At 50.3% G+C, this 24,042-nt stretch overlaps 12 protein-coding genes across 12 annotated transcripts; 6 read left to right on the top strand and 6 right to left on the bottom strand.

Moving 5' to 3' along the window:
• Positions 1-68: 68 nt before the first annotated feature.
• Positions 69-1,666, top strand: BO85DRAFT_434990 (MFS transporter; the record flags this gene model as incomplete). Its single annotated transcript, XM_025658495.1, has 2 exons — positions 69-449; positions 689-1,666. 2 exons carry the CDS (start codon positions 69-71, stop codon positions 1,664-1,666), a joined length of 1,359 nt encoding a protein of 452 aa, XP_025520306.1.
• A 229-nt stretch (positions 1,667-1,895) lies between these two features.
• On the bottom strand, positions 1,896-4,511 carry BO85DRAFT_133598 (putative C6 transcription factor). The gene has a single exon (XM_025654014.1). It carries the CDS (start codon positions 4,225-4,227, stop codon positions 2,125-2,127), a length of 2,103 nt encoding a protein of 700 aa, XP_025520305.1. The 5' UTR covers positions 4,228-4,511; the 3' UTR covers positions 1,896-2,124.
• Positions 4,512-4,632: 121 nt separating this feature from the next.
• On the bottom strand, positions 4,633-7,080 carry BO85DRAFT_445805 (putative cyclopropane-fatty-acyl-phospholipid synthase). Its single transcript, XM_025659358.1, has 4 exons — positions 6,704-7,080; positions 6,082-6,568; positions 5,261-6,012; positions 4,633-5,196 (listed from the first exon to the last, which is right to left on the bottom strand). Exons 1-4 carry the CDS (start codon positions 6,806-6,808, stop codon positions 4,987-4,989), a joined length of 1,554 nt encoding a protein of 517 aa, XP_025520304.1. The 5' UTR covers positions 6,809-7,080; the 3' UTR covers positions 4,633-4,986.
• A 1,073-nt stretch (positions 7,081-8,153) lies between these two features.
• Positions 8,154-9,552, bottom strand: BO85DRAFT_363801 (uncharacterized protein; the record flags this gene model as incomplete). The annotated part of the gene is made up of 3 exons (XM_025655673.1): positions 8,154-8,911; positions 8,977-9,213; positions 9,300-9,552. 3 exons carry the CDS (start codon positions 9,550-9,552, stop codon positions 8,154-8,156), a joined length of 1,248 nt encoding a protein of 415 aa, XP_025520303.1.
• A 560-nt stretch (positions 9,553-10,112) lies between these two features.
• BO85DRAFT_484387 (tropomyosin) lies at positions 10,113-10,889 on the top strand (the record flags this gene model as incomplete). The annotated part of the gene is made up of 3 exons (XM_025663233.1): positions 10,113-10,130; positions 10,326-10,630; positions 10,727-10,889. The coding sequence occupies 3 exons, from the start codon at positions 10,113-10,115 to the stop codon at positions 10,887-10,889; spliced, it is 486 nt and encodes a 161-aa protein (XP_025520302.1).
• A 358-nt stretch (positions 10,890-11,247) lies between these two features.
• On the bottom strand, positions 11,248-11,972 carry BO85DRAFT_434985 (rRNA-processing protein RRP17; the record flags this gene model as incomplete). Its single annotated transcript, XM_025658494.1, has 2 exons — positions 11,248-11,727; positions 11,793-11,972. 2 exons carry the CDS (start codon positions 11,970-11,972, stop codon positions 11,248-11,250), a joined length of 660 nt encoding a protein of 219 aa, XP_025520301.1.
• A 197-nt stretch (positions 11,973-12,169) lies between these two features.
• Positions 12,170-13,561, top strand: BO85DRAFT_389894 (Ac45/VOA1 transmembrane domain-containing protein). Its single transcript, XM_025656754.1, has 5 exons — positions 12,170-12,360; positions 12,426-12,724; positions 12,789-12,893; positions 12,949-13,167; positions 13,219-13,561. Exons 1-5 carry the CDS (start codon positions 12,266-12,268, stop codon positions 13,356-13,358), a joined length of 858 nt encoding a protein of 285 aa, XP_025520300.1. The 5' UTR covers positions 12,170-12,265; the 3' UTR covers positions 13,359-13,561.
• Positions 13,562-13,724: 163 nt separating this feature from the next.
• BO85DRAFT_445801 (uncharacterized protein) lies at positions 13,725-15,564 on the top strand. Its single transcript, XM_025659357.1, has one exon. The coding sequence runs from the start codon at positions 14,125-14,127 to the stop codon at positions 15,181-15,183; it is 1,059 nt and encodes a 352-aa protein (XP_025520299.1). The 5' UTR covers positions 13,725-14,124; the 3' UTR covers positions 15,184-15,564.
• Positions 15,565-16,245: 681 nt separating this feature from the next.
• Positions 16,246-17,778, bottom strand: BO85DRAFT_364061 (EXS domain-containing protein; the record flags this gene model as incomplete). Its single annotated transcript, XM_025655681.1, has 5 exons — positions 16,246-16,319; positions 16,390-16,703; positions 16,773-17,467; positions 17,563-17,612; positions 17,694-17,778. 5 exons carry the CDS (start codon positions 17,776-17,778, stop codon positions 16,246-16,248), a joined length of 1,218 nt encoding a protein of 405 aa, XP_025520298.1.
• Positions 17,779-18,314: 536 nt separating this feature from the next.
• pex10 (ubiquitin-protein ligase peroxin 10) lies at positions 18,315-19,842 on the top strand. Its single transcript, XM_025659356.1, has one exon. It carries the CDS (start codon positions 18,458-18,460, stop codon positions 19,592-19,594), a length of 1,137 nt encoding a protein of 378 aa, XP_025520297.1. The 5' UTR covers positions 18,315-18,457; the 3' UTR covers positions 19,595-19,842.
• BO85DRAFT_133442 (3'-5' exonuclease) lies at positions 19,788-21,673 on the bottom strand. The gene is made up of 3 exons (XM_025654011.1): positions 21,432-21,673; positions 20,218-21,383; positions 19,788-20,160 (listed from the first exon to the last, which is right to left on the bottom strand). Exons 1-3 carry the CDS (start codon positions 21,461-21,463, stop codon positions 19,982-19,984), a joined length of 1,377 nt encoding a protein of 458 aa, XP_025520296.1. The 5' UTR covers positions 21,464-21,673; the 3' UTR covers positions 19,788-19,981.
• A 139-nt stretch (positions 21,674-21,812) lies between these two features.
• Positions 21,813-22,764, top strand: BO85DRAFT_445796 (RNA-binding protein LSM5). The gene is made up of 7 exons (XM_025659355.1): positions 21,813-21,876; positions 21,937-21,987; positions 22,061-22,117; positions 22,184-22,222; positions 22,276-22,303; positions 22,415-22,478; positions 22,539-22,764. Exons 2-7 carry the CDS (start codon positions 21,963-21,965, stop codon positions 22,575-22,577), a joined length of 252 nt encoding a protein of 83 aa, XP_025520295.1. The 5' UTR covers positions 21,813-21,876; positions 21,937-21,962; the 3' UTR covers positions 22,578-22,764.
• Positions 22,765-24,042: the final 1,278 nt, after the last annotated feature.

Raw genomic sequence — 24,042 nt, 5'->3', positions numbered from 1 at the left:
CAACAATCCTCCAACCCTAAACCAATAAACAATTGCAGCAAAGCCAAGGCAAAACCAAACAAAAAAAAATGACCGAACCTGACAAGCACGACCTCGAAGCATCCCCCATCTCCATCCCCAACTCCACCAAACCCTCACCCCCCAAAGACAAAGACAAATCCCCCAACCTCATCACCTGGAACGGACCCGATGACCCAGAATCCCCCCAGAACTGGCCCAGAAACCTCAAATGGAAAAACACATGGTCCATCTCCCTCTTCGTCTTCATCTCGCCCATCTCCTCCTCAATGATCGCCCCAGCAATGAACGACCTCGCACAGTCGCTGGACATGATACACTCTGAATTCGAGATATATCTGTCCCTGAGTATCTTCATCTTGGGGTATGCTATTGGTCCCGTGTTTTTTGGGCCTGCGTCGGAGGTATATGGACGGGTTAGGATCTTGCAGGTGAGTAATTTGTGGTATTTGGGGTGGAATTTGGGGTGTGGGTTTGCGAGGCACAAGGGGGTGTTGTTTGTTTGTAGGTTTATGGCCGGGGTCGGGGGGAGTGCGCCGTTGGCTGTTGGGGGTGGGGCTATTAGGTTAGTAGTTCTTTTTCTCTTTCTCTTTCTTTTGGGGTCTTTGAGATGGGGGAGTTTGGTGTTGTCTGTGGGAGGGTTCGAGATGAGCTGAGCTGACTTATTGAGGACAGTGATATGTGGGCTGCGGAAGAACGGGGAAAAGCTATGGGTGTGTATACTCTCGGACCATTACTGGGACCTGTGGTGGGACCGATAGCCGGAGGGTTTATCGCCGAGTATTCGACCTGGCGGTGGGTGTTTTGGGCTACGTCTGCTGCTGCTGTCGCGGTGCAGATTGTTGGGATGTTCTGGTTGAGGGAGTGTCACCCGGGTACGATTCTACGGAGGAGACGAGATGCTCTTGTCAAGGAGACAGGGAATCAGGAGCTTCATACCGCGGAGAAAGTCGAGAGTCTGGGATATAAGCTCCTTCATGCGTTTGAGCGGCCGGTGCGCATGTTCACGACTCAGCCGATTGTCTTCTGTATGGCGCTTTATATGGCGTACGTCTTCGGCGTGACGTATTTGATGTTTGCGACTTTCCCGGATATTTGGACGGAGGTATATCATGAGAGCTCTGGGATTGGGGGCCTCAATTATCTGTCGATCGCGATTGGGTCGTTCATCGGGCTGTTTTTGAACCTCAAGCTCGTGGACCGGATCTATCGTGGTCTTAAAGCCCGGAATAATGATATTGGCAAACCCGAGTTCCGAATGCCGTCGTTGGCTGTCGGGTCGGTGATCAGCATCGTTGGGCTGTTCTGGTATGGTTGGAGCATTGGACATACTCATTGGATTATGCCGAATATCGGTGCGCTGATCTATACCATGGGCACGATCTCCTGCTTGCAGGGCATGCAGACGTATATTGTGGATAGTTATCAGACTTACGCGGCTAGTGCTTTGGCTGCTTGTGCTGTGCTGAGGAGTTTGTGTGGCTTTGGATTCCCGCTGTTTGCTCCTTATATGTATAACGCCCTGGGGTATGGTTGGGGTACCAGTGTGTTGGCGTTCACGGCTATGGTTTTTGGATTGGGCGGGCCGTTTGTCTTCTGGAGATTCGGGCCCCGGTTGCGTGCCATGTCTGACTATGCCTCTGGTTGATGAGTGGATTTGGTGGCTGGCGATTCAAGCCAGGCGGAAGTTGTCGTTGGATGGAAGGATGTCCCGATGGGTGGTATGCGTATTGTATCATAGATTATTGTCATAGAGAAACTCTCCTATTGAATACGAGATCGCTGTTATATAGTTCGTTGATGATTCACTCCCATTTAGATAGAAAGGCGCATAGATCTAGTTATTCGTAGAATTTGTGGTCAAGTGAGCACAAGCATGACTGCCTGCACTCAGAGGTGATTTTTAGTCGATGACCATACGCACCTCCAACTGGCCGTTCCAGCGTTGGGCGGGCAAGGTAGCGGCACGATGAGATGACGTGATCATAGAGCTCATAGGTCATGGTACTTCTTGCATAAGTTACAGATGCATAATCTCAGGGTCTGCGCTCCGTAAGAATGGAGCCGTAGATATATTGATATGTATGGTGAAGGGCATCCTTCCTGTCAGCCCAGACTGGTGTCTCCACACATTTGGTCCCAGAATAGCCAATCGGCCGACGAGTCGAGCTTGAAGGCATTGGGGTCGGCCCTGCTCATATCGTCGAAAAGCTCGTCGAAAGAAAAAGCCCCATCTGTAGTTTGGTCAACAGCAAATACGCTGTCATCTCGCTGATCGATATCTTTGGGTTTGTGGTGAGCGCGCAGCGTAGTAATGAAACCCGGCTCGGGAGATGAATTACGAGGCGGATTTAGTAGCCAGGCCTTCAAGGTGACCTTGCCAATCGTAGCATACAAGGTCCTTCGGCCCTGACTCAGTGCTTCGTGATCCGCGTAGACCTCTGAGACCCTTTTCCAGGCAGCATCGAGCTCTGATGGTGAATAAAACCCAACCTTGGCAATGCTTCTCAGAATGCAAAGAAGGGAATCCCACACGAAAAACGCTTGCAGCTGCCAGCGAAACTTCTGGGTTGCGGGATTACTATACATAGCATTTCTGGTGTCGAGCACCTTTTCAGCAAGGCTGCAGAGTTGTCTCTGCTGTGTGTCGGTTACGGTTTCTTGCTTGAGCAACGGCATCCTCGCGCGTAACCGGACAGCACTGATGGCGGATCGCATAACGCCGGTAGTCAGAAAGTGCAAAGGGCTCAAGATGTCGCAGTACCGTAAGAACTTTTTCTCGATGAGGTCTTCCACCTCGTCGATCAGTCGCTCGATCTCCTCTGGGGTGCGGAACTCGATTGTCCCCCCGCTTCCCCTCTGCTGGACCCCGGTTCGAGTGTAGAAATTTGACAGCTCCATCCGGGCCAAGCAAAAGATCATCTCCGATGCCCCCCGTTGGTCATGAGGCGGCTGGGTCATGCCGGGGAAGATCTGATCATCGTTAATGTTTAGCGGTAACTTAGTATCCCAGCTGCCGGGTGAGATGGATATACCCGTGCCGGATGTTTGACCTGCGTAGCTGTCCAGAGGTAGCAGTTGCCAAAAGAGCCGCCGGCGCATCTGGACCTCAAATGGGGGTAAACCGATGCTCTCGCCGTCTCGGTGCAGTCCTATGCGTTGAGCCAGGCGAATTCCAATACCAGTCAGAATCCAGAAGGTATGAGAATCGATTTGAGTGCGCAAGGAGATAAGGAAAAGAGTGTAGGCCTGTAAAACCGGTAACGAGTTCGTCTTGAGCCAAGACACATTTACCAATGCCTGGGTGACTGCGGTTCGATATTTGTGCATCAAGTGGGCCCTGGAATTATGGAGTTCTTGTAAACACTGGTCGTCGGACATTGAGAATACGGCGAAATGATAGATGGCAAACAGCAAGCATTCGTCATTCTTGGAGGCAGTGGCTGGGTGCTTGGAGACGGTTTCAACTATCTTGGCGACTGCCGGAACATGCAGAATCTTACAAAGAGGCTCGACGTTCTCCACGTAGGCACACCAGAGCTTGGCCGCATGCTCGTAACTAGGGTGAAGGTCGGTGAGGCCTATCATGCTTCTCATACTTGCGTCCAAGATAGAATGCGCGGCGAGGGCACCAAGAAGATTGGTTGGAGTGGCTTTGTCGGAACCAAGCTCATCTTCATTATAATTTTGTTGCTCGGACTCGGACAACTCACCTAGGTCACCTTCGCCAGCGTCGAGGAGCAGAACATCGTCAATGTGGCGAGAATTGCCATAGTTAGGAAGCAGTTTATCCGCTGCAGCGTCAGCCTGCGAGTTCGCTGTCCCCGGAGTCGGTGCCTGTATACTATTTGCTGAGGCCTCCAAGTCTCTTCCTCTAGTAATCGAGGGAGTGGCTATCGGAAGAAGATTGTGGTCGTGCAAGATGCGCTCGTAACGTGCCAGACGTTCATGTACATCTTCCTCGCCCCGGCTACGTTTCCTCTTGCGCCGTGGCGGTGGTGGCTGATAGACACACTCGAGCTTGGCTTTGATGCAGTTGGCACACTTGGGCACCGCGCGGTTGCATTTGATCTTCTTGCGCACACAGGCTTGACAGTTGAAGCGGATCGGGGTTGACGAGGCGGATTCGCAGGAGCCATTGTGCGTGTCAAGAGGGAGGTGCTTTGCCGGGGCGGAAGCAAGTGGGACAAGGTTCCTTGTATCCTCCATTTATGGGGGAGCGATGTGTGACACGCTCTCTTGTGCGGCTATCACTGCCGTGGTCTTTCGTAGTCGGTGTTTGGGTGGCATGGCTTGGGGAGGGACCCCCGGTCATTCGTTCGCGCTAACTTATATTCCACCCACGAGACTAGCTCGCCAGTCTCTGAGACTAAACATTGGCCAGTTCAGGGTGTGATTGAAAGTTCATATACCAAGTAGATTCTATTGTTAAATCACTCTGTTCACCCTCATTATAGCAAGTATAGATCAGTAGAGATAAATGATATATATAGAAGCACCTGTGCCTAAACTATGAATAGAAAGAACAATAGATTTTCAAACTACATAAAAGCGCATCCAATCACAACGGATGTAGACGCTGCATATCACATCTTCTAGTATTTCCATTATTACATGATTTCATTCTGATTGCTATCAATTACATACAGCCTTTTCCGGAGAAGAGAAAAGAAGTAGTATATAGGTCAGAAACATTGTACATAAAAAGTAATGTGTCGTTCATTTCCATTTCCATATGAGAAAAGAAATCCCACTCCTCTCATTCCGGCATACCTTAGATAAAAAAAGATTGAGACATCGTTGTCATCCTCCTTTGTTCACTTCCACTGTCCAGATTTTCCAGTTCGTTTACTGAAATCGATGTTTTAGAAAGTGCAACAGCCTTCTCAATGGACGGTAAATTAGTGCTAGAGGCTGTTGGCAATGTCAAGACGCCTATTCGACCGGCATATTGCCGTAAGGGTACATTTAAGCCTTGTTAGGAACGTGAGCCTTGGGGACAGCACCGGTGCCGGCACGGGTGATGGCGGCCTCACGGGCACCGCTGAGACCATACTGGCTGGGGATACCCTCAACACGGTGGGTGGAGTTGATGTTCTTAACGAGGGTAAGCTGCCAGCAGGTAGCACCACCCTGGCGGGAGGTGATGGTGGAGTAAGCCAAGAAGTATTCCCAGATCTGGAAGTAGTCATATGTTAGTATCGTCCTGTCGTATACACTGAACGGGGGTTGGAGAACTCACTCTGAACCATCTCTTGCCGTACTTGGCCTCAACCTTGTCACGGTTGCCCATCCAGTTCCGGTACCAGCGCCACAAGGTAGCAGAGTAATGAACACCAATAGTGTCAATGGCCTTGATTTCGAATCCAGCAGCCTCCAGTCTGTCAACGACGAAGCCAAGGGGAGTGCTAGCGTCAGCGCCAGGGAAGATGTATTTGTTCATGAAAAGACCCCAGATGAGATCCTCGTACTGCCAAGACTTGCGCAGACCGGCGATCTGCAGGAAGAAGACACCATCGTCGTCCAGCATGTCGTAGACCTGAGAGAGGAAGGAAGTGAAGTGACGGACACCGACGTGCTCGGCCATCTCAAGGCAAGTGATCTTCTTGTAACCGCCATCAACCCGAGGAGCGTCACGGTAGTCAAGGCACAGGATACGGCTCTGAGACTCATCAACACCGGCATTGCGAAGACCCTTGTTACCCCAGGCAGTCTGGTTGCGACCCAAGGTGATACCAGTGACCTGAGCGCCATAGTGAACCGAAGCATACTTGGCCAGAGTACCCCAGCCACAACCGAGATCAAGGACAGTGTCACCGGGCTTAACGCCAATCTTTTCGCAAACCACAGCCAGCTTGTTGTCCTGCAGTTCCTCCAGAGTCTCTTCCTTGTTGGGGTCGCTGATGATACCGGAAGTGTAGATCATCCGGGGGCCCAAGAACCAGGCGTAGAAATCGTCACCGCGGTCGTAGTGGTCACGAACCTGCTCCTCATCTAACCAAAGTCGCTCAAGTCAGCACGAAACCCCCACCACCGTGCCAAATGTAGTAAATTAACACGTACCTTGGGAGCGGGTGTGCATCAGCATCTCAGGGATGAAACCGAAGAGGAAGTGCTTGTAGAGACCCATGGTGAAGCGGAAGTTGGCCCAGTCGTGTCTGAACTCCAGAGCCTCCAGGGCATCACACTTGAAGTCCACCTCGCCATTGAAGTACTTCTCGTAGAAGACCTCCATGGGAATCTTGCTCTTGCCACGGTAGGCAGTACGATCATGCTCGCTGTGGAAGTTCAGGTAGTACTCGACGGGGCGACCAGCATACTTGGCCTTTTCGTTCTTGCGGGGAGAGATGGAAGAGGCAATGGACCAAAAGCCCATCAGAATGGGGACGGTGGTGAAGATGGCGAAGAAGATGGTGGTGTAGAAACCACCACCGATCTGGCGGGCGAGATACCATGGGACAAGGATGAGGAGAGCGAAGAGGAGGGTGTTGGAGAAGCTATCGCTACCCTGAGAATCCGCGGGGACGGGGGCATTTTTGATGGCCGGATACTAGCAAAAACAGGAGAAGATTAGCTTACTGACATTGCGAATTGAATTGGATTGATCATTCCTGTTCCGAAAAGTAGGAGTCAAGAACCCTGGAGGAGCTCTTCAGGAGCTGTTCATGTGCTACAACTAACTCACCGAGGTAGTCCGCACACCGCAATCGTCGGCGGGAGTAGTGCAGGAGGCGGGTGGAGTTTCAATGAACTCGAAGTCCTCTGGGGACTCGGGATGGATATTCGTCATGGCGGAGGAGACGAATTGTCGAGAGGGAGAGGGGGAGGGGGAGGGGGAGGGAGAGGGAGGAGGAGAGGTGGGAGGAGAAAGAGAAGGGGAAGAGGAGAGGGAATTGGAGAAAAGAGGAAAGAACAGGATTGCTTGTGAGGCGGGAGCGAGTGGATTATTGCTTGAGCAACTGATCAACCGCCAGGGTTCGGAAGACTGCGCCTAAGCAAAGAACATGAGAACTTCCTCCTCTCTCGTTCTGTAATTGGTCTACTAATTTTATCGAGTGATGCTACAGGAGGTTTGAACAGGCATTCGTTATATTTATTTCTGGGTGATAACATGATGAAAAAGTAACTGAGCTACCACTACATGAACACTCCTGCAGCAGCTGCAGCTTTTGCTGTAAGGCTGGGAGAAGAAGTGTTGATTGCTTGGACAAGTTTCCAAGGATGGATTCTAGACGAAGTGGTCCAGTCCAACTGGGTCTCGCCCGGGAGGACAAGCGGTGAGCGTCGCATAGATTAGTTAGTTAGTAGTATCGATTAGTTTGTAGTTGGTAGTTATATTTGGGGCTCTCTCTCTCTTCTCTCTTTCTTGCGTCAAGTGCCAAAAAGCACTCCTCACAACCGAAGGTCCTTTATTTGGCTGATTGCAAAACGACCTAGAACAGGTACAACCTTCTCACGTTCCGCGGTCGGGGACCAGGACACCTCCTAACCAGTTACTATCTTTATAACCGATCTCAACTTCCCCATCCAAGGTTGGCATTCGGTCTTTTCCTCGGGTCTGAAACCCAACTGCGGTGCGTGGCCCCTTTTGCTTGGTCCAGTGGGCTTAGTCATGGGCGTTGCAAGTGAAGTTGCCCCTTAAAGCAGCTTAATCAATTGAGCCATCAAACGGTTAGCCTGGGAGGGAACCACTGTTTGAGGGCCGGCAACACCCACTACAGGAGGGTCCATTACGAATATTCTGGCTATTAATCATACAGCCCAATTTCATGCTCAAATAGGGACAAGCCCCACGCCGGGGTCTTCCGTGGGACTCGTCAAGTCATAACAGGATAACACTGTAACCCCCATCGTAAATAGACACATCATAATTTTCTAGAACGCCCCCCCCCCCTTTCAAGTCCCGTGCTCCATCTCGCTGCCTCCGTGAGGTTTCTTTTTCCATGACTGTTCTTGCCAGTCAGGAAAAGAATACTTACACGTTGGCGAGTGCAACGAAACATGGAAGACACATAAAAGTAGACCGGGAAACCAAAGAACACCACTCAACTACCAATAACATGAACCCATAAAACCCCATATGATACGCCGGAAGTAGACCTCTGTATTCGCCTTGGTTCTTCACACATCTCACGTCACAGCGTTAATTGAAAGTTCTGAGCTTCTTCATCTTCATCAAATGTCGGAAGCCCCTCCGCATTCTCCAAGTCTAGCCCAATCGTGTCGGCGATCAATGGTGGAGTTCCACAGGGCTGCAGATAGGTATCGGGTGATAGTATTCCTTGGGGGACAGTCTCTAGCTCTGTTGGACTGGCCGTCCTGCCATGTAACTTGGTCGACACTTCCCGGCCCCTACTATATCCCACCGTCGTTTGGGAAGTTGCAGCAGCGGCCGTTTGACGCATACTCGATGGATTGGTCGGTTCTCTTGGTTTCTTAGACGGGAACAAGGCAGAAGTAACCCTAGGCTTGGCCGAAACAGCCGGTCTGGTGCGTGGAACAGAACGCTGTGTCCCGGACAAGGCAGCAGCAGCATCACGAGCTCGGATGGTGGAGATATTGCTGGTATGTTTCGTCTTGTTGTTGGCCGCTCTCGTTCGTGAACGCGTTTGAATTCGGCGTTGCGTAGCGTCTGCTGCAGGCGGTTCCTCGATTGGAACGGTCTCGTATGTTTCCTCGAAGCCAATGCTCTCGACTTGCTTTCGAATCATTTCCTCAACCATTCTGTCGCAAGCAGCTGAATCTTCTTGGAATTTGCGCTCGCGCTTAGTGAGCCCATCGGGGCCAACCTCATTATCACCATACACACTTTCCAGTCCTAGGGCGAGATTCTTCGGCTGGAATTGCGGAAAGGTGGTATCATAAGTGACATCGTCCGGGATATCAGGAAGATCTGCGATAAATCAGACACAACGGACCCCTTGATACATGCGACAACCCCGCGAAAGAATTACTGACCTTTGGGCTTAGGGGGCATATACTCAATGTCAGGGACATCATCTTCTACCGGTTTCGCCTGGACCTCTGGCTGACTTGGCTCTACAAAGGGAGCAAATTTCTTCGCTCTCTGCGTAGAACCTCTTTTGATGGTTCTGTCAGGCTTCACCGTCCCTCCAGGAGGGGCTGGCGTCTGCAATCCCCTGGCTTTGGCATTTGTCGTCTTCATGCCGAGAGGGGCACGCTGACGAGGATCTGCTGCAAAGTGTGTTAGTCTCATGAATAGCGAATAGCAAGGATCAAGACATGCGACTTGAACATGGTCGTAGATTCCCATTACGTACCCGCCGGAGTGATGAAGGCATTTTTCGTGGTCAAGTTGATATTCTCCTTCTGTTTACCCCCCTTCACGGTTTTCTTCCCAAAAGCTAGCGGATCGTTCTCATCATTTTTCAAAGGGACTTTAAATGGCGTTTTTGGTACTCGAGCGCCGGGGGTCTTGGGTTGCAAATGTCTCACGCCTTGATTGAGTGGTTTCGACGCGGCAACGGTCTGGTGAGAATGGACCAGGTTTTCTTGGTCGCGTACAGCCAACATGGTGGCAATTATGTATTCACACGGCTCATTCAACGAGCGAAGATCGATTGGCGTAGGTTATACTGGAGGTCGGAGCTAAAGGTGCTGGAAGCGGCGCGTCAGCACTGAAGGAAGGAGAGCGGAGCTTGTCGACATGGTTCTAGATGCAGCGTCACGCAACCGAGATGTTTTCGTGGCGGTTGCCCGTGGAGACAATACAACTGACTGTATTCCGTAACACCGGGACGGTAAAGTATCAGCCACAGCAACTGTGGCACTGCCCATCCAGGGGGGGCGATGGCATCCCCTACCATACCAAAAATGGATCGGGCCCAACCACTAGTCGCGGCTGACCGCCAGGCCAGGCAAGAAAGTCAACCTTACCTGAAAGGCCCTCCTCCACTTCTCTTCCTTTCTCCCTTAAACCCAAAACCCATTTGTCCTTTTGACTACTTGCTTCCCTACTGCATCTCTGTCTGGTTTATCGCTGAGCGAAAGCCGTCCCGCATCCCCAACTCATCGAAACATCTACTTTCTACCATACATATTCTCCGTTCCTTCACTGCAAATAACTGCCCAACATGGATAAGATCAAGGAGGTGAGATTCCTTTCCCTTCCCCTCCCCCTGTTGGCGGGGTAGCTTCTAAGCTGCCTGGAACTGCAACATGCACCACCACATGCGTCCTTATTTCTCCCACCGCATCACTCATTATGATCCATTTATCTTCATTACCACAAACAGAAATGTGTAAATAAACTGGAAATATCCGAAGACTGACCACCATGATTCTAGAGAATGAACAACCTCCGCCTCGAGGCCGAGGAGGCCCAGGAGAAGGTTGAGGAGCTTAAGAGCAAGGTCAAGACGCTGGAGCAGGAGAACCTCGCCAAGGAGCAGGAGATCACATCCCTCAACCACCGGAACCAACTTCTGGAGGGTGAGGTCGAGAAGCTCGAGACCGCTCTTAAGGAGGCCAAGGATTCTGCCAACCAGAGTGCTCAGCACGATACTCAGAACGAGGCTCTCCAGCGCCGTCTGCAACTTCTGGAAGAAGAGGCCGAGGACGCTGACCGGAACCTCCGGGAGACCAACGAGAAGTACGCTTATTTCCCATTTCCGCCCCCTCCCCGCACCTCATTTTTTTACGTGTCCGCAACGGAGCAACACATATACTGACTATGCTCGTGCTCTAGGCTCCGCCAAACCGACGTCAAGGCTGGCCACTACGAACGCAAGGTGCAGGCTCTCGAAGCGTCCCGTGACCAGTGGGAGAGCAAGTACGAGGAGATGGCGAAGAAATACGCCGAGTTGCAGAAGGATCTGCACGACCTCGAGGTCTCCATCAGCAATGTTTAAAAAGGAGATGGCGCCGAGGCCCGGAAGATGCTGGATTTCAGCCTTTTCCCCAAATATACTTTTACCTTTGCTTTCTTTTCCTGCACATCACAGTCTGATCTATATGTCCTGTCTGCAGGGAGACGGATTTTAGCTGTATCTTTTTTTCGTCGTGTCATCTAGCTGGCTTCATCCGCATCATCAACCGGTCTCTCCGCTCGTCCCCGTGACCTTGTTTAACCTTTTATTGTTTACCATATTAGTCATTGTGAAGGTACATAGAGCATATTTAATTGGGAGCGCCCCTCTTCTGGCTTCTGTATTCTCATCCGTATGCTGGTTCATAAATGTGCTGTGCTGTGTTGTATAGGACTGGATATTATGAGCGGTCTCGTCGAGCCTGGGCTTTCCTCGATTTCGCCGCGCGCTCCTTCACCCTCGTAAGCTTGCGTTCCTCTTTAGACTCGTAGCGGAACTTCTTCTTCTTCTTTTTCGGCTTGTTATCGGTCTTCTTTTTCGTCTTCTCGCCGGCCGCGGTTGATTTGGTATCCGGTGCAGGTTTCGTCTCCGTCTGCTCCTCTTCCTCGTCGTCCGACTCATTGCCTGCCGATCGCAGTAGGCCTTCCCTGGAAGGATCCATTTCTTCCACTGTGACCGTCGTGTACTTGTCTTCGTCTATGTATTCGGCCTCGTAATCCACGGCTGGGGGTTCTTCGAACCCTTCCCATTCCTGGTCGTCTTCATCACCACTTCCCGAACTCGAGTTGTCCTCATCACTGTCCTCTTCCTTCAATCTCTTGAGCTGTTTTTTATGTTCCTCGATAGCGCGCTGGAATTCTGCGGTTCGCTCTTCGCGGATCTAGATTGCAAGCAAAATTAGTTCCGGTGCAATTAAGCAACCTGATCGCCGGCGAATAGACATACCCTTTTGCGCTCCTCACGCTTCAGTTCACGGGCCTTCTGCTCGGCCACCTCTTGTGCATGTTTAATGCGTTGTTGTTTGCGCTTGCGAAAGCCTGTGAGAAACTGCTGGCGATCGGCAGCGTCGAAGGTAACTTCTTCGACTTTGCTGGCCACCTTTCTCCTTTTCGCTGCTGGCCCCATGTTTGTATATATGCGACAATTCGAATGAATCGTCTAAAATTATGGAAGAAGTGATGTTGTTCTCTGAGGCGGGGATTTTTAGTTCAGGGAAAAATTTCCAAAACGGCCGCATTGCCAGAACGTCACGGCCGGGGACAAGTCGAGCTAAGCCGTGCCGGTGGTTGGCTCGACCGCCTCCGAGCCGTCGTCGGCCAATCCACCAGCCTGGCTCCAACATCATCATTCATTCCTCCCGGAGGTTCTCTAGATAGCCGTCCGCTCGTCTGATAGCTAACCCCCCCTATTTCACCACCATGCGTTTGGGAACCTTTTCGCTGGTCGCTCTGGGAGCGACGACGGCGAACGCAATCCGCGACACCTCTCCCTTTTTCCTAGCATCGACCTCCCAGTATGCGTGACACTTGCTCGATTGCGGGACTCCCATAGCATGTCCCAGCTAACTAGCTTCTACAGGATCCCTTCTACGTCAGCACAGCTGCGGACTGCTCCCGCTATCTTAGAAGATCTATCCACGGGGCTGAGTGGCTGCCCTTCCGACTACTATGTTATTGCTTCTCAGCCCGGTGTGCACAGCACCGACTTCGCTACTCGCCAGTCCGCACCGCGTCTTGGTGGGAAGATGACGGGGAAGGACAAGAACATCCGGACAAAGACGATTGTGAATGAAGTTGTGGGCGAGATAGAGGCGAAGGATGTCCAGAAGCTGCTCGAGAAGGAGTGCGGGGCTGAATCGACCGTGATCGACGCTTCCTGTAGGTGCTCACTTGTGTATGAGTGGTCGATTAATGAAGAACATGACTGACAGCAAATGATTAGCTGATTCTCACTCTGCCGACTTCGATGCGGAGTCCCGCATCATCGTTGTTGACTTGCCTGTCCTGCCTGCGGGACATGATCGGAAGAAGCAGCTTTCGAACAACGGTTGGTGGCCCACACGTCTATACTACTCCCGGAGAGATGCTTATTGTTTTTGTAGATGGCTTGCTCTTCAATGTCATTGACCGGCTCCCGGAGTCCAAGGGCTACACGATCCTTTACGTCACTTCCCCGAGGGAACTTGAAGACACCGGTTCCGATTTCTACCAAGCGGAACAGGATCCCCTTCACATGGACCTCAAGCGCGACTACTCTGCTCATGACAGTCAATCTTCGTCCAACAAGACTCTTTTCCAGGAATACCAGTTCTTTACACCCGGTATGTAGACCGAAACCAAGCCACCGCAAGACTTAATCTGACCGTCAACAGGCATTTGGATGGGACTTCTCGCGACCCTGGTGTTCCTGATGATCTTCTATGTCGGACTGTCTGCTCTTTTGAGCTTGGAGGTTCCCTATGCAGCATTCGAGAAGGACACATCGGCCGCTGTGCAGAAGAAGCAGCAGTGATTAGCGGTTGTTCTTCCAGATTCGTGTCATTAGTCTTGCTTCTTCTTCGCATTACTTGCTATATTATGAATAGGCTGTATATCAGCGAAGCGGCGTTTGCTTATTTGTGGAATCTATCATATTGTACGAGTGAAAGTGGCACCCAACTAGATATCATTTGGGCGTCGAGGTAGATATCTAACCATCGAACATGATTGATGACGAATCCTAGAATGTCTCACATTAGAGTTAATAGTTAAGGGAATGGCCCAATAGCCTGAACTTACCTCGCCGCTAAGAATAACTTGGGTATCACGTGGGCCATAGTGTGGAAGCCTCAGGCCGGCCGAGGATGGCACGGGGCAACCACCGCTTGGCTGTCAAAGACCTCGTCTTTGCTCGCTCTCTTTATGCTCATCGCTCGCTTTGGGGGGTCCTCAAGACACGGATTAACCGCACAGCGGCTGTCGCTGTAGTCCCTCGTTTGGCTGTCTGCCCTACCTCGGTGATCGTCGTCTTACCCTTGCATCCATCGCTTGTTGACCCTCTTGTTTTGGGTGGAGACCGATATTAAGTCCCGCCCGCCTGCCTGGAGACACCCGCTATCCATGCAATCAATCTACGACCAGAGACATTCGGTTCACTTCTTGTTTTGCTGACGATTTCGGGTTCCTCTTGACTATGAAGTTGCGTCTCTTGCATTAACTCTAATTGCACCGGTCATTGCTGGTTCTACGAACTCTCGTTATCACTCGATCTGATACGTACCCAGGAGTCTATATCAACCATGGTAGCCCTGTCGGTGGGCCTCTCAAGGGCCCGCCAGCCTTCATTCATACTCCTTCTATTGTTTATCATTGTCTTTGTCGCGCAAGTTTCAGTGGCTCAGGATTCCACCACAGACGACTCTACGACCACTGCCACCACAACGGCGGACACATCTTCATCTACGGACTCTGCGACAACCTCGTCAGATGACAGTACTACCACTTCAGCTGCCACCACGACGGACTCATCGTCTAGCTCAACGACAGATGCCTCGTCCACGTCAACTGACTCAAGTTCTTCATCCTCCTCTTCCTCAACCAGTGGCTATCCCATCGTCACTGTTCCACCCACGGCCGATGCACCGTACATGCAAAAGTCGAAGATCCCCGAGGGGACTCTATTCATCGTTGTCGGGGCTGTCCTTGGTGCCATTGGATTCGCTATTCTGGCCTGGCGCGCCCTCGTAGCCTGGTCAGTCAACCGTTCCGTTCGTCAAGCCGCCATGGTTCGGTCATCCGAAACCAAAGGACTGCTTCGCACCAAGAAGCGAAGATCTCCCTCTAGGAGATCAAGCTCCAGACCAGGTGTCACCCTCGAGAAGCTGGGTGGTGGAGGGCATCATCACCACCGTCACAGCCACCGACACCATAGGTCACCTTCCACAAAGACCCCCAGCTCGAACAGCGCGCTGTTCTTTTCGCCCACCGCCGGAATGCATCGCAGCAGCAGCAGTAACAGGCGGTCTGCCTATCTCCCTGCAGGCTACTACAACACCGGCAGTGCAGCGCCTCCTCGGACTCACGAAGCACGCTTCTCGGCGGCTGATCTACCAGGCATGGGACCACAGTCGCAGGGTTATACGAGGGCCAAAACTGCCCCTAGCCCTCCTGAATCACCAGGCCTATCCCCAGCAGCCAACGAACAGGACACGACGCCCCGTCGTAGTGCCAGACGATCCCGCGCAGAAGGCCCTTCTACCAGCAGCGTGAATCTCTCCTCTCCTCCTCAGGGTCGCACACCAAGCGCATATCTGGAAGATTTGTTCGATAACCACAATACGCCTCAGAACAGACATTGATATGACCTATCTATGCTGTTGTACGAGCGACGATTTCTCAATTTCTTCATTTCCATTATCTCCTTTACCGTGTTGTATATTTCGCATCTCTTCCGTTATACAGATCTCTTATCCCGAACTTCTTTTCCTGTTATATGTTTATTACTGTATTGTATATTTTATTCTATCATTTTCTATTATCATGTCTGCTAAGCCCCTTTCACGATCAACGAGCATTTATCTAGTGATTTATTGTTCTACATTTCTATCATTATTCATTCCTTCCATTCAGCGTCCATGCTATTACTGTAACTACCTCCACTAGTTAGTGAAAGAAAAGCAAGCATCTTATTAATAATCACCATTAGTATTACCAATTAAAGCGAGTGCACTGTCCACGACAGCCCCGATTATCATACTATCCAGCACTATGACCAACCCGCAGTCTTTCCTCCACCCCAAACAGTACCAAAACGAGTGGTACTAGGCAACCCAATAAATAATGAAAGAGAAAAGCTACTGCAACGAAAGGAATGGAAGGAACCCCAAGAGAGAGTGGCAAAGAAGAAAAAAAAAAGGGAGTATAAGATATAGGAAATAAAGAAGAAAAGAAACAAAACCGACTGAGGATTTATACTATACGTTTTAGCGTATACGAAACAACACATGAACTGCTCCGCAACACTCCCTTTCCCTTTGTTTCCTGCCCTAATATAATATGATACAGACGCCTCTCCGCCTCCCAGTAGAAAAATGAAAAAAAGAAGAGAAGGGGAAAGTAAATATAGGTGTATGTGTGTATAGAACAGACAAGTGTATAGTAAGAGGAACGGAACCAAGCCAATCCAAATCAAATTAAGTTTGAAAAAAGTGAACGGGCCGGATGGGGCTCTAGACGCACCAAGCCAAGCCAAGAAAAGGGTGGAAGGCAGGAGATAGAAGGCAGAAGGAAGATGTTCTTACATACGTAATCACAATAACGATGAATGCTGGCTACAATGTTGGATACACAAAAGTCATGTCAGTTTATAGAGGAATGGGCGAGAAGCCTTGTCTAGAAAGATGCGGCAAGGTTGTATAAGTTCAGTCTGCGTCCAATTTGCCGCCGAACTCGCCAAGGAGAATATCGTCGGGGGCAGGACCGCGGCTGTTTCGGACTGTTTTCGGTGCCACGAGTCAGTTGAAGGTGCCACGGTAACGTGCTTGTGTGATGGATGGGTGACTTACTCCACTCGGCCTCGACGCGGAGGAAAACCCACATCCAACGACGGGCGACCTCGGAGAACATGAGTATAAAAATTCCAAACTCGGTCTCACTCATCCAGACAAATCCGGGCACGTATCTAGAGAGCCAGGAGAAACGGATGGCCAGATCAATGATGATCGCGAGGTAGTATTGTCGGTTGGCGAAGTAGCGATGGCGGCGCAGTCCGTATGGGTGTTCGTGGCTGTGGCGTGCTGAAGAGAAGAGGGTCAAATCCCAATCCTTGGTCACATCCCAGTAGAAGGAGTATGCGGAGTTGATGAATGTAAAGAAAAACCTGTGACAGAGGAAGCGCGGTTAGACAGAGCCACTCGCAGAAGGCAGGAAAGAGCAGTCGAGCACGTACAAGAGCCGCGAAAGGCTCATCTCACTGTAGCCGTAAAAGTCTAGAGGGTTGTAGTTCTTTAATTTGGCTGCCAGGATGATAACCGGGAACGCGGTGGCGTATTTCAGGGCGTTAGCCAAGTGCTGGCCACCCTGGCTGCCTGCGACTTGACTACGCTGGGTAGCCCGACGCACACGCAAGTATTCGATAAGACATTGGCGAAGTCGGATAATACTGGGAAAAGCGATGATCAAGGGAACGACGTAATCGTTCGTGCGACACTTGCGGGTGGGTTTGGACGTGCTGGAGACGTCCGTGGTAAAGAACATGCAGAAGGTAACAACCAAGTCCGCGAGGACTCTCGAATAGCTTGTCAGAGCATCTGCCAGCAGAATATCCCCGAATTTGCCATCTTGTGCTTCCGCCAGACCTCCAAGACTGATGCGCTTCAGGGTCATGAAGAACCGATATCGGCCCGAGCGCGCGATTCGGTAGAAGGGCAAGATGAGGATAAATAGTCCAATGAAGAAGTATGATTGCGGAATGAACTCCACCGCTTCGACACGTTCTGCAGAGCCATGGGTGGCAGGCCAGAAGATAAGGAGGGAGACGACGAGCGGGATGGTCAGGATAGTGGCCAGCTGGTATGTCGAGGCATAATGCGGGCGTTGACTGGAGGATTGTCGAGCAGGGTATTTAATGAGGGCAGGGACATCCTAAGAAGAAGCCAGTCAGCGAATGCATATAACTATAGACAAAAGAAGGTGTAAGGGAAGGGGGATGAAGAGGGAGAGGGAGGGGCATCACCCACAATATTGGCCTTTAGGAGGTACTGCAGATTAGCACCCCAACCCCAGAAACCTATCGATAACGAAATGTCAGCCAAATGAAATGCCGGGGAATAGAGAAGGAGGGGGGCGATCATCCAAGGGGGTAGCATACCAGCCAGCAGTATCACCGCCACGCGATAGGGGAAGGGGAGGAAGAGACTGAAGCGATCCAATTGAGCATGTTGATCGACACCCATATTCCATTGAAGAGACGGCGGCGCCGGGAATTCAGCACCAGAGGGAGACCGAGAGGGAGATTCGGAAGTGACTCGAGGGAGGCTCGAGGCACGGAGCCAGTAGTGAAGAGTATGTAGCGACAGTGACTGATCAGGCGAAGGGGGGAGAGGGAGGTTGGAGGGGGGGGAGATCAAGGAGCGACTCGGGGTGAGGTTTGACGACCACAAAGGGCACTCAAATCATGACCAGCGAAGCAGTTTAAGCAGCGGGAAGTGAAGAAGCTCAGGGACCGCCGGTTTCAGGTCGGCTTTCCACTTTGGACGGGGCCCAGCGGCTCCGCGCGGCTTTCCGGCTTGTAACGACGCGCACTGGTCCCGCTTTGGGTCTAGCCTGGCCTCTTTGGGACTTGACCCTTAGCACGTGAGTTGAGTCATGTGATAGGGGTCACGTTGCGGCTGTCTAGAGCATCACGTGAGTATTACCGAGGCACTGGCGATGCTCCTCCGCCTTTCGGGGATCCGCCGTTGCATGCCGGCGCTGCTATACAATTCCACGCGCCTTATCTCCCTCCCTCTCTTTCTTTCTCCATCTCTATCCGGCCATGATAGCTGTCTCAACGAGGGAATAGCTCTCTCCCCACAGTATCTCCGCATTTCTTCTTCGACTCTCCACCTCTCGCACTCTCCCACTTCCCTCACAATGGCCGACGAAGATCTCTCCCTAACTACCTCCGCTCCGACACCGTCCGTCTCTCCCTCGGCCCATTTCTACCCTTTCGCTACCTCCCCAGATATCATTCGGTCGCATGAAAAGGATGTCTTCATGACAGGGAGCTTGACAAGCCGAGCCCATTCAATTGTTCGCTCTCTCCGCGGAGCTCGCTATGCACACACCCACTCCGATGCCATCAAACACCTAACCGAGATTCTCTACTTTGCCTTGACCACGTTCATCGGAAACCGGACCCTAGGAGAAGAATACTGCGACTTGGTCCAACTAGAAGACGACACCCTTCAGCTCCCTTCTCTCCCCAGACGAGCCGGGTACATCCTCAGCAGTATCCTGCTGCCCTGGACGCTGCAGCGAATTCTCCCCGCTTTCCGACAACGACTGCGATCGAAACTGGAACGCAGTATCGCTCGACAACAATTCAAAGCATCCCAAGCCAAGAAGACAACAGTGGAACAAGCCAAGGACAACAAGTCGTCTAAGAAACCGTCCTTCTTCACGAAACTCCGGATCCAGAAATACATCCTCGAGCATCTGGACTCCATCACGTCGCTGTCACCCATATACGCCGTTAGCATCGCAACGTTCTATTTCACGGGCGCTTACTATCATCTCTCGAAGCGGTTCTCGGGCCTGCGGTATGTCTTCACGAAGAAGGTAGAGGAGGGTGAACAACGGGTTGGTTATGAAGTCCTGGGTGTGCTGCTTGTCTTGCAGATCGCTGTTCAGGGAATCCTGCACATCAAGAAGGTTGGGGCCGACTTAGGACAGGAAAATGAAGATACTGGACTTGAAGCAGATGCCGGTATGAAACAGTATGGGGGCTCCTTGATACCGTCACTCGAGAATCCCTCCTCGCTTCCTCTCCTTCCGGCTTCTGCTGCCCGGTACGATTTCTCGGAAGACTCCCATGCGATCCCGTGGATCCCTGAAGGACAGCAGCGCAAATGTACGCTCTGTCTGGAGTTGTTCAAAGATCCGAGTGTCACGACTTGTGGACATGTCTTTTGTTGGACGTGTGTGCGGGACTGGGTACGGGAGAAGCCGGAGTGCCCGCTTTGTCGACAGGAAGTGCTCTTGTCGAAAGTGCTGCCCTTGAGGGGATGATTTTGATGGTTTTATGACTTTACAGCGCTGTTTATATACATGTCTGGACTGTATCATGCTTTCTTGTCTATAATTATACCCCATTCATTCTAGAGGCAATTACTTTGGCAGTCTCGATTGTAAATGACTTTGACTTTCTATTCAGTTTCTGATGAAAATGTTGTATATATTGATGATTCTAGCAAGGGTATCATTTCATGTTCTAGTTCTGAGATCTATATAGATCCGATATTCAACGTCTATGGCCCTGAAATCTGGTCATCACAGCCACAGAGGATATATCACGTTGCTCTATGTTTAAACCAGGAAGCAACTGACCTGTTTCATCGCGGGAGTATGCATATGCTGTGGCAACCACTGTACCGTTACTCTGTCTCGAGCAAGCCACTAAGGCTTAACCACTACAACATCATCAGGGACCGTCGTCACAGTCGGCTCCTGCACAATACGAATAGGCAGATCCAGATCCGCATGAGCAGGTAAAGGTGGTCGAGGATCGAGGGCTTTCCGCTTCGCATCCATAGTATCAAACAAGCAGATACAAGCATACGAATCGGATGCAGCATCTACACATACACTCATTATCATGTTGTCGATACTAGAGGCGGGCGAACAGAACTTACATTGCACCTGACGATAACTCAAAGAGACCGTCCAATCACTGCACCTCACATCTTCCGCTTTCTCCAACGGAAGCCCCAGGTGCTCCTCCACCTGCTCACTGAGATTGACAGGTCGTTTGTTAATCAGTTTCGGGTTAATCTGACAGTATTTGACCAGTTTATGGAGATGGCTAAGCTCGAAGATCCCGTGCGCATCGATCTTAAGGTACTTGCGGAGACGTGTGCAGTCTGCTTTGATTGATACTCCGAGCTTCGTGATGTCTGGAGATTCGATGATTTGTTTGAGAGATGGAGGGACGAGGTCGCTGAGTTTTCTGCCTGGTCTAAAGAGCGCGACGTGGAAGAGAGCGATTCGCTCCCTGTTTGCGACTTGGATCAGGGATACGTTGTCTTGGATGCTGTTCCAGGCGGAGGCCTGCGCTTTCCATTCCATGTCGAAGCCGAGGATCTTGTCGTTTAGGAAGAGTTGCGCGACGTCTTCGCTGCTTTTGAGTGTTTTGCAGTAATGGACGATGATGTTTTTGCCTTCGGGGCTTTTGAGCATGGTGTGGCTCCAGAACTTGGGTGTTGGGGGATCCTCGGCGGGTGTGAGGACTGGTTTTGATTCTCCTGCTGGGTGGTTTTCTGAGGCCGACTCATCTATGTCATTGTTGCTTGCACTCAGTGTTTCTGACTTGGCTAGTAATACTGGCGATTCTGGTGTCTGGAGTTCTCCGACGTCTTTACTGTCGATTATATGCTCAATCATTGGTCGCGGGACGGTATTCGAGCTATAGCATCTTTCTTGTGCTGGAAATGGATAGGTTATATGTCTGTGGCTATGAGGGGCGGCATTTTGGCGACATGTGTATGGAGAAGTCTGATTGCAAAGTGTAGTGTCGCTGGCCTGTGAAGGCCGGGGTTTAAGTTCGCAGGACCGACTGTCGATCCTGGAAGAGACATGCCTTGTTCCAGGTAGGCTCTGTAGAATGTCTTTCTCATTTTTGCTCGAGCTGGAACGTGGAGAGCAGCTACTACTATTCAGAGCAGAGTACGGCCTGTTTATTGAGCCATTCAGCGTCATATGCTGAATCAAGGCGCACGACCTGCGCAGCAACCTTGAGCGAGTGGCTGTCATGGCAGCCTGGTTTTGCATTGTGCGTACGCACATATATCCATTGGTCGAGCTAACACATATATAAGTATTTGTTCAGTCATAAACGGGGTAGAAATACCAAGACATAGCTGCTTCGCGGAAAGCCATCATAGTAGACCAGATCAAAAGAAGTAAAAAGTGACGCTTGCCGCCGGCTTCTATCACCGCCACCGGTCTTTATAGATCGCGTCAAGTCTTACAAGTCACGCAAAGCACACTGACTGAAAGAAGTCCATAATAAGAATATAGAATCATAACAATCTGCTCAATTAATACATCATGTAGGATTTCAGCAGCCTTGAACCGACAAAGCGACAGGGCGTACCTGAAAATCACCCCGATGAAGCGGAGTGGGATTGTAGATCTGATTGGGGGAGGCCATCCGGGCCGGATAAACTCTGCCACCGGGGCCCGCCAAGATTGTGTGGATGGAATCATTCCAGCATCCGTTCGTCAGTCCGCCCGCTTCATTTTCTATATCAGATCTAGGCAAGGGGCTCCTTTTTCCACCTAGAAGAAAAACAGTAAGTTGTCTATGGGTATAGATTGCATGTCTTGAGGGATATATGCTGAGTTGGAAGTAGCTGCTTAATAACCTAATCAATCCGCAATGGCGTCACAACTTCTTCCTCTTGGTAAATAACCCTGTCAGAAGCCGTGTATACATGGCGTACTTTGTGATGATCTGCTTATTAACATGCGCGACAGAACTGATCGACAAGTGTGTCGGATCCAGGATATGGGTCATCATGAAGAACGACAAAGGTCTGCATGAACATCTCCCTGCGGGGGAGGGGCAGACGATAAGCTAGATAGCTAACATGCATTCAGAATTCGCCGGGACGCTGCTTGGATTCGATGACTACGTCAGTAAGTATTTCTCCTGTCGTGGTGTACGATGTGCGTGAACTGACCTGCTGCAGACATGGTTCTGGAAGACGTGACTGAGTTGTAAGACCCCTTATCTGCTATCTGAATGGAAATCTCCTATCTCGGAGGCTCTCCTTTCCTTAGCTATCACTCTGTGTGTGAAGCAAAGAACCATTGCTAAACATGCGACAGCGATTACTCCGGCTCTCAAGTGAAGCTCCCCAAGATTCTGTTGAACGGAAACAACGTCTGCATGGTATGTCTTCATACCTTGTGTTACTGATTATGCTCCAGACTGACAGTATCTATTATTCAGTTGATCCCCGGTGGTGAGGGACCCGTCGGTAGCTCTTAGGTCATGATATCCACGATTCTTCTTGTTTGATATGTCAAAATGGTAATAGAATGAACGCTCATGATTGAGATAGACAGTAGTAATGACGGAGTTTACTTCTGACAAATCCTGGCTACTAAGGTGTTGAGATCTACAGATGCAACTTGATGTAGTTTTATTCAACATGGCATAGTAGTTTCCTTCATACATTCTATCTGAAATTGAGCTCTTGCTACTGTTCCTCATCCTAACAATATCAAGTTTACACATCACGTGGAAGAAGCATAACTCCATTCATAATCATTCATATATCGCCACATATTACCGTGCTTACACTCCGAGACTACATGCTCAGGTACAGCCCTATGCAACATAGCCTATGCTGCAAGCAGCCTCACGCAGGTACCGGTCAGGGGCTCCAGGACCAAACACCAAATTTATCATCGTGCAGCGGTCAATGGAAAAGTAAACACATAATAGTACGCATAAGTATCTTAAACTACCACCTAAAGAAGCCACATACCCCATACATACTACTTCTACTACAGAATGAGCCTCTTTCAGTAAGGAACAAGCGCACAAGGAGAACTCCTATCCACAATATCTCCTATAGAATGCACCCTCACTACAACTTTCCTATTTAGAACAACAGCGTACCATAATGCTGTGTAGCAATGGCTATGCAATATGAGGTAGATATGTACTACATTTGCCAATTCACTTATGTACTGTACATAACAGGCTCAACAGTAGTGACGTAGACAACTCGCGGAAGGGCAAGAACCTGAAGTGAAGCAGCCGCTCTAAACCTAAATATGCCGCGGTACTTCTTCTCTTACTCTGCGTAGCAAATAACAGCCACCTAATTAGCCATTCACTACTACTACTAGATGAAATGAGTAGTAGTGCCTAAATAGGCATTATACTTGACCTTCAGTCCCTCTCTACTAAATTCCAGAATATATCCCTCCAAACCCCAACCGACTCCAGCCCCACACGAGCACCACCACCACCACAATCCCAAATCAAACCCGCCAACGTCGCATCGAACCCAACCTACCAAAGCTAAATAGGACTACCCCAGACTTTCCCCAACCCCCAGACCCAAGGCTGATCAAATGTATGTCGGGGTAAAACATACATAATCTTACATGGGACAATGACAGGTACTTTAATATTTGCGGGGTTTGAAAAGGACTGAAGACTGAAAAAAAGCGGGAATGAGATGAATCTGTTATGTAACAGAATCTCTTTCCCCGCAAAAAAATTAAAATGTGGGCGAGGCTAGTCAGTCAGCTGAGAAGTTTATACCCTCATCTAACTTTAATTTTTACTTACATACAACATGAACGTATGTTAGTAAGTTTGTCGGACTTATTCGAGACGGATTTGAGCCGTGGTTTGATTATGGGAATTGATGTTACGTAGATACTTTCTTGACCTTGACGTGTTTTTTTTTTTTTTTTTTTTTTTTTTTTTTTTTTTT

This window comes from Aspergillus piperis (genome assembly GCF_003184755.1).
Source record: "Aspergillus piperis CBS 112811 unplaced genomic scaffold BO85scaffold_2, whole genome shotgun sequence".
In the NCBI taxonomy this organism is placed as follows: Eukaryota; Fungi; Ascomycota; class Eurotiomycetes; order Eurotiales; family Aspergillaceae; genus Aspergillus; species Aspergillus piperis.
This window is presented reverse-complemented; position numbering and strand designations above follow the sequence as displayed.

Excerpts from the sequence above, each read along its gene's own strand:
- BO85DRAFT_389894 (XM_025656754.1), top strand. The coding sequence starts at position 12,266 with ATGCGTTTGGGAACCTTTTCGCTGGTCGCTCTGGGAGCGACGACGGCG. Across the intron at positions 12,361-12,425 it reads TTCCTAGCATCGACCTCCCA|GATCCCTTCTACGTCAGCAC; the intron begins GTATGCGTGACA and ends TAGCTTCTACAG. Across the intron at positions 13,168-13,218 it reads ATACCAGTTCTTTACACCCG|GCATTTGGATGGGACTTCTC; the intron begins GTATGTAGACCG and ends GACCGTCAACAG.
- BO85DRAFT_445805 (XM_025659358.1), bottom strand. The coding sequence starts at position 6,808 with ATGACGAATATCCATCCCGAGTCCCCAGAGGACTTCGAGTTCATTGAA. Across the intron at positions 6,569-6,703 it reads GCGGTGTGCGGACTACCTCG|TATCCGGCCATCAAAAATGC; the intron begins GTGAGTTAGTTG and ends TGTTTTTGCTAG. Across the intron at positions 5,197-5,260 it reads ACGGCAAGAGATGGTTCAGA|ATCTGGGAATACTTCTTGGC; the intron begins GTGAGTTCTCCA and ends GACTACTTCCAG.
- pex10 (XM_025659356.1), top strand. The coding sequence starts at position 18,458 with ATGGCCGACGAAGATCTCTCCCTAACTACCTCCGCTCCGACACCGTCC.
- BO85DRAFT_445796 (XM_025659355.1), top strand. The coding sequence starts at position 21,963 with ATGGCGTCACAACTTCTTCCTCTTG. Across the intron at positions 22,118-22,183 it reads CATCATGAAGAACGACAAAG|AATTCGCCGGGACGCTGCTT; the intron begins GTCTGCATGAAC and ends ACATGCATTCAG. Across the intron at positions 22,223-22,275 it reads TGGATTCGATGACTACGTCA|ACATGGTTCTGGAAGACGTG; the intron begins GTAAGTATTTCT and ends GACCTGCTGCAG.
- BO85DRAFT_133442 (XM_025654011.1), bottom strand. The coding sequence starts at position 21,463 with ATGATGGCTTTCCGCGAAGCAGCTATGTCTTG. Across the intron at positions 21,384-21,431 it reads CGCGAAGCAGCTATGTCTTG|CTCGACCAATGGATATATGT; the intron begins GTATTTCTACCC and ends TATATGTGTTAG. Across the intron at positions 20,161-20,217 it reads GAGTTATCGTCAGGTGCAAT|ATGCTGCATCCGATTCGTAT; the intron begins GTAAGTTCTGTT and ends GTGTATGTGTAG.
- BO85DRAFT_133598 (XM_025654014.1), bottom strand. The coding sequence starts at position 4,227 with ATGGAGGATACAAGGAACCTTGTCCCACTTGCTTCCGCCCCGGCAAAG.
- BO85DRAFT_445801 (XM_025659357.1), top strand. The coding sequence starts at position 14,125 with ATGGTAGCCCTGTCGGTGGGCCTCTCAAGGGCCCGCCAGCCTTCATTC.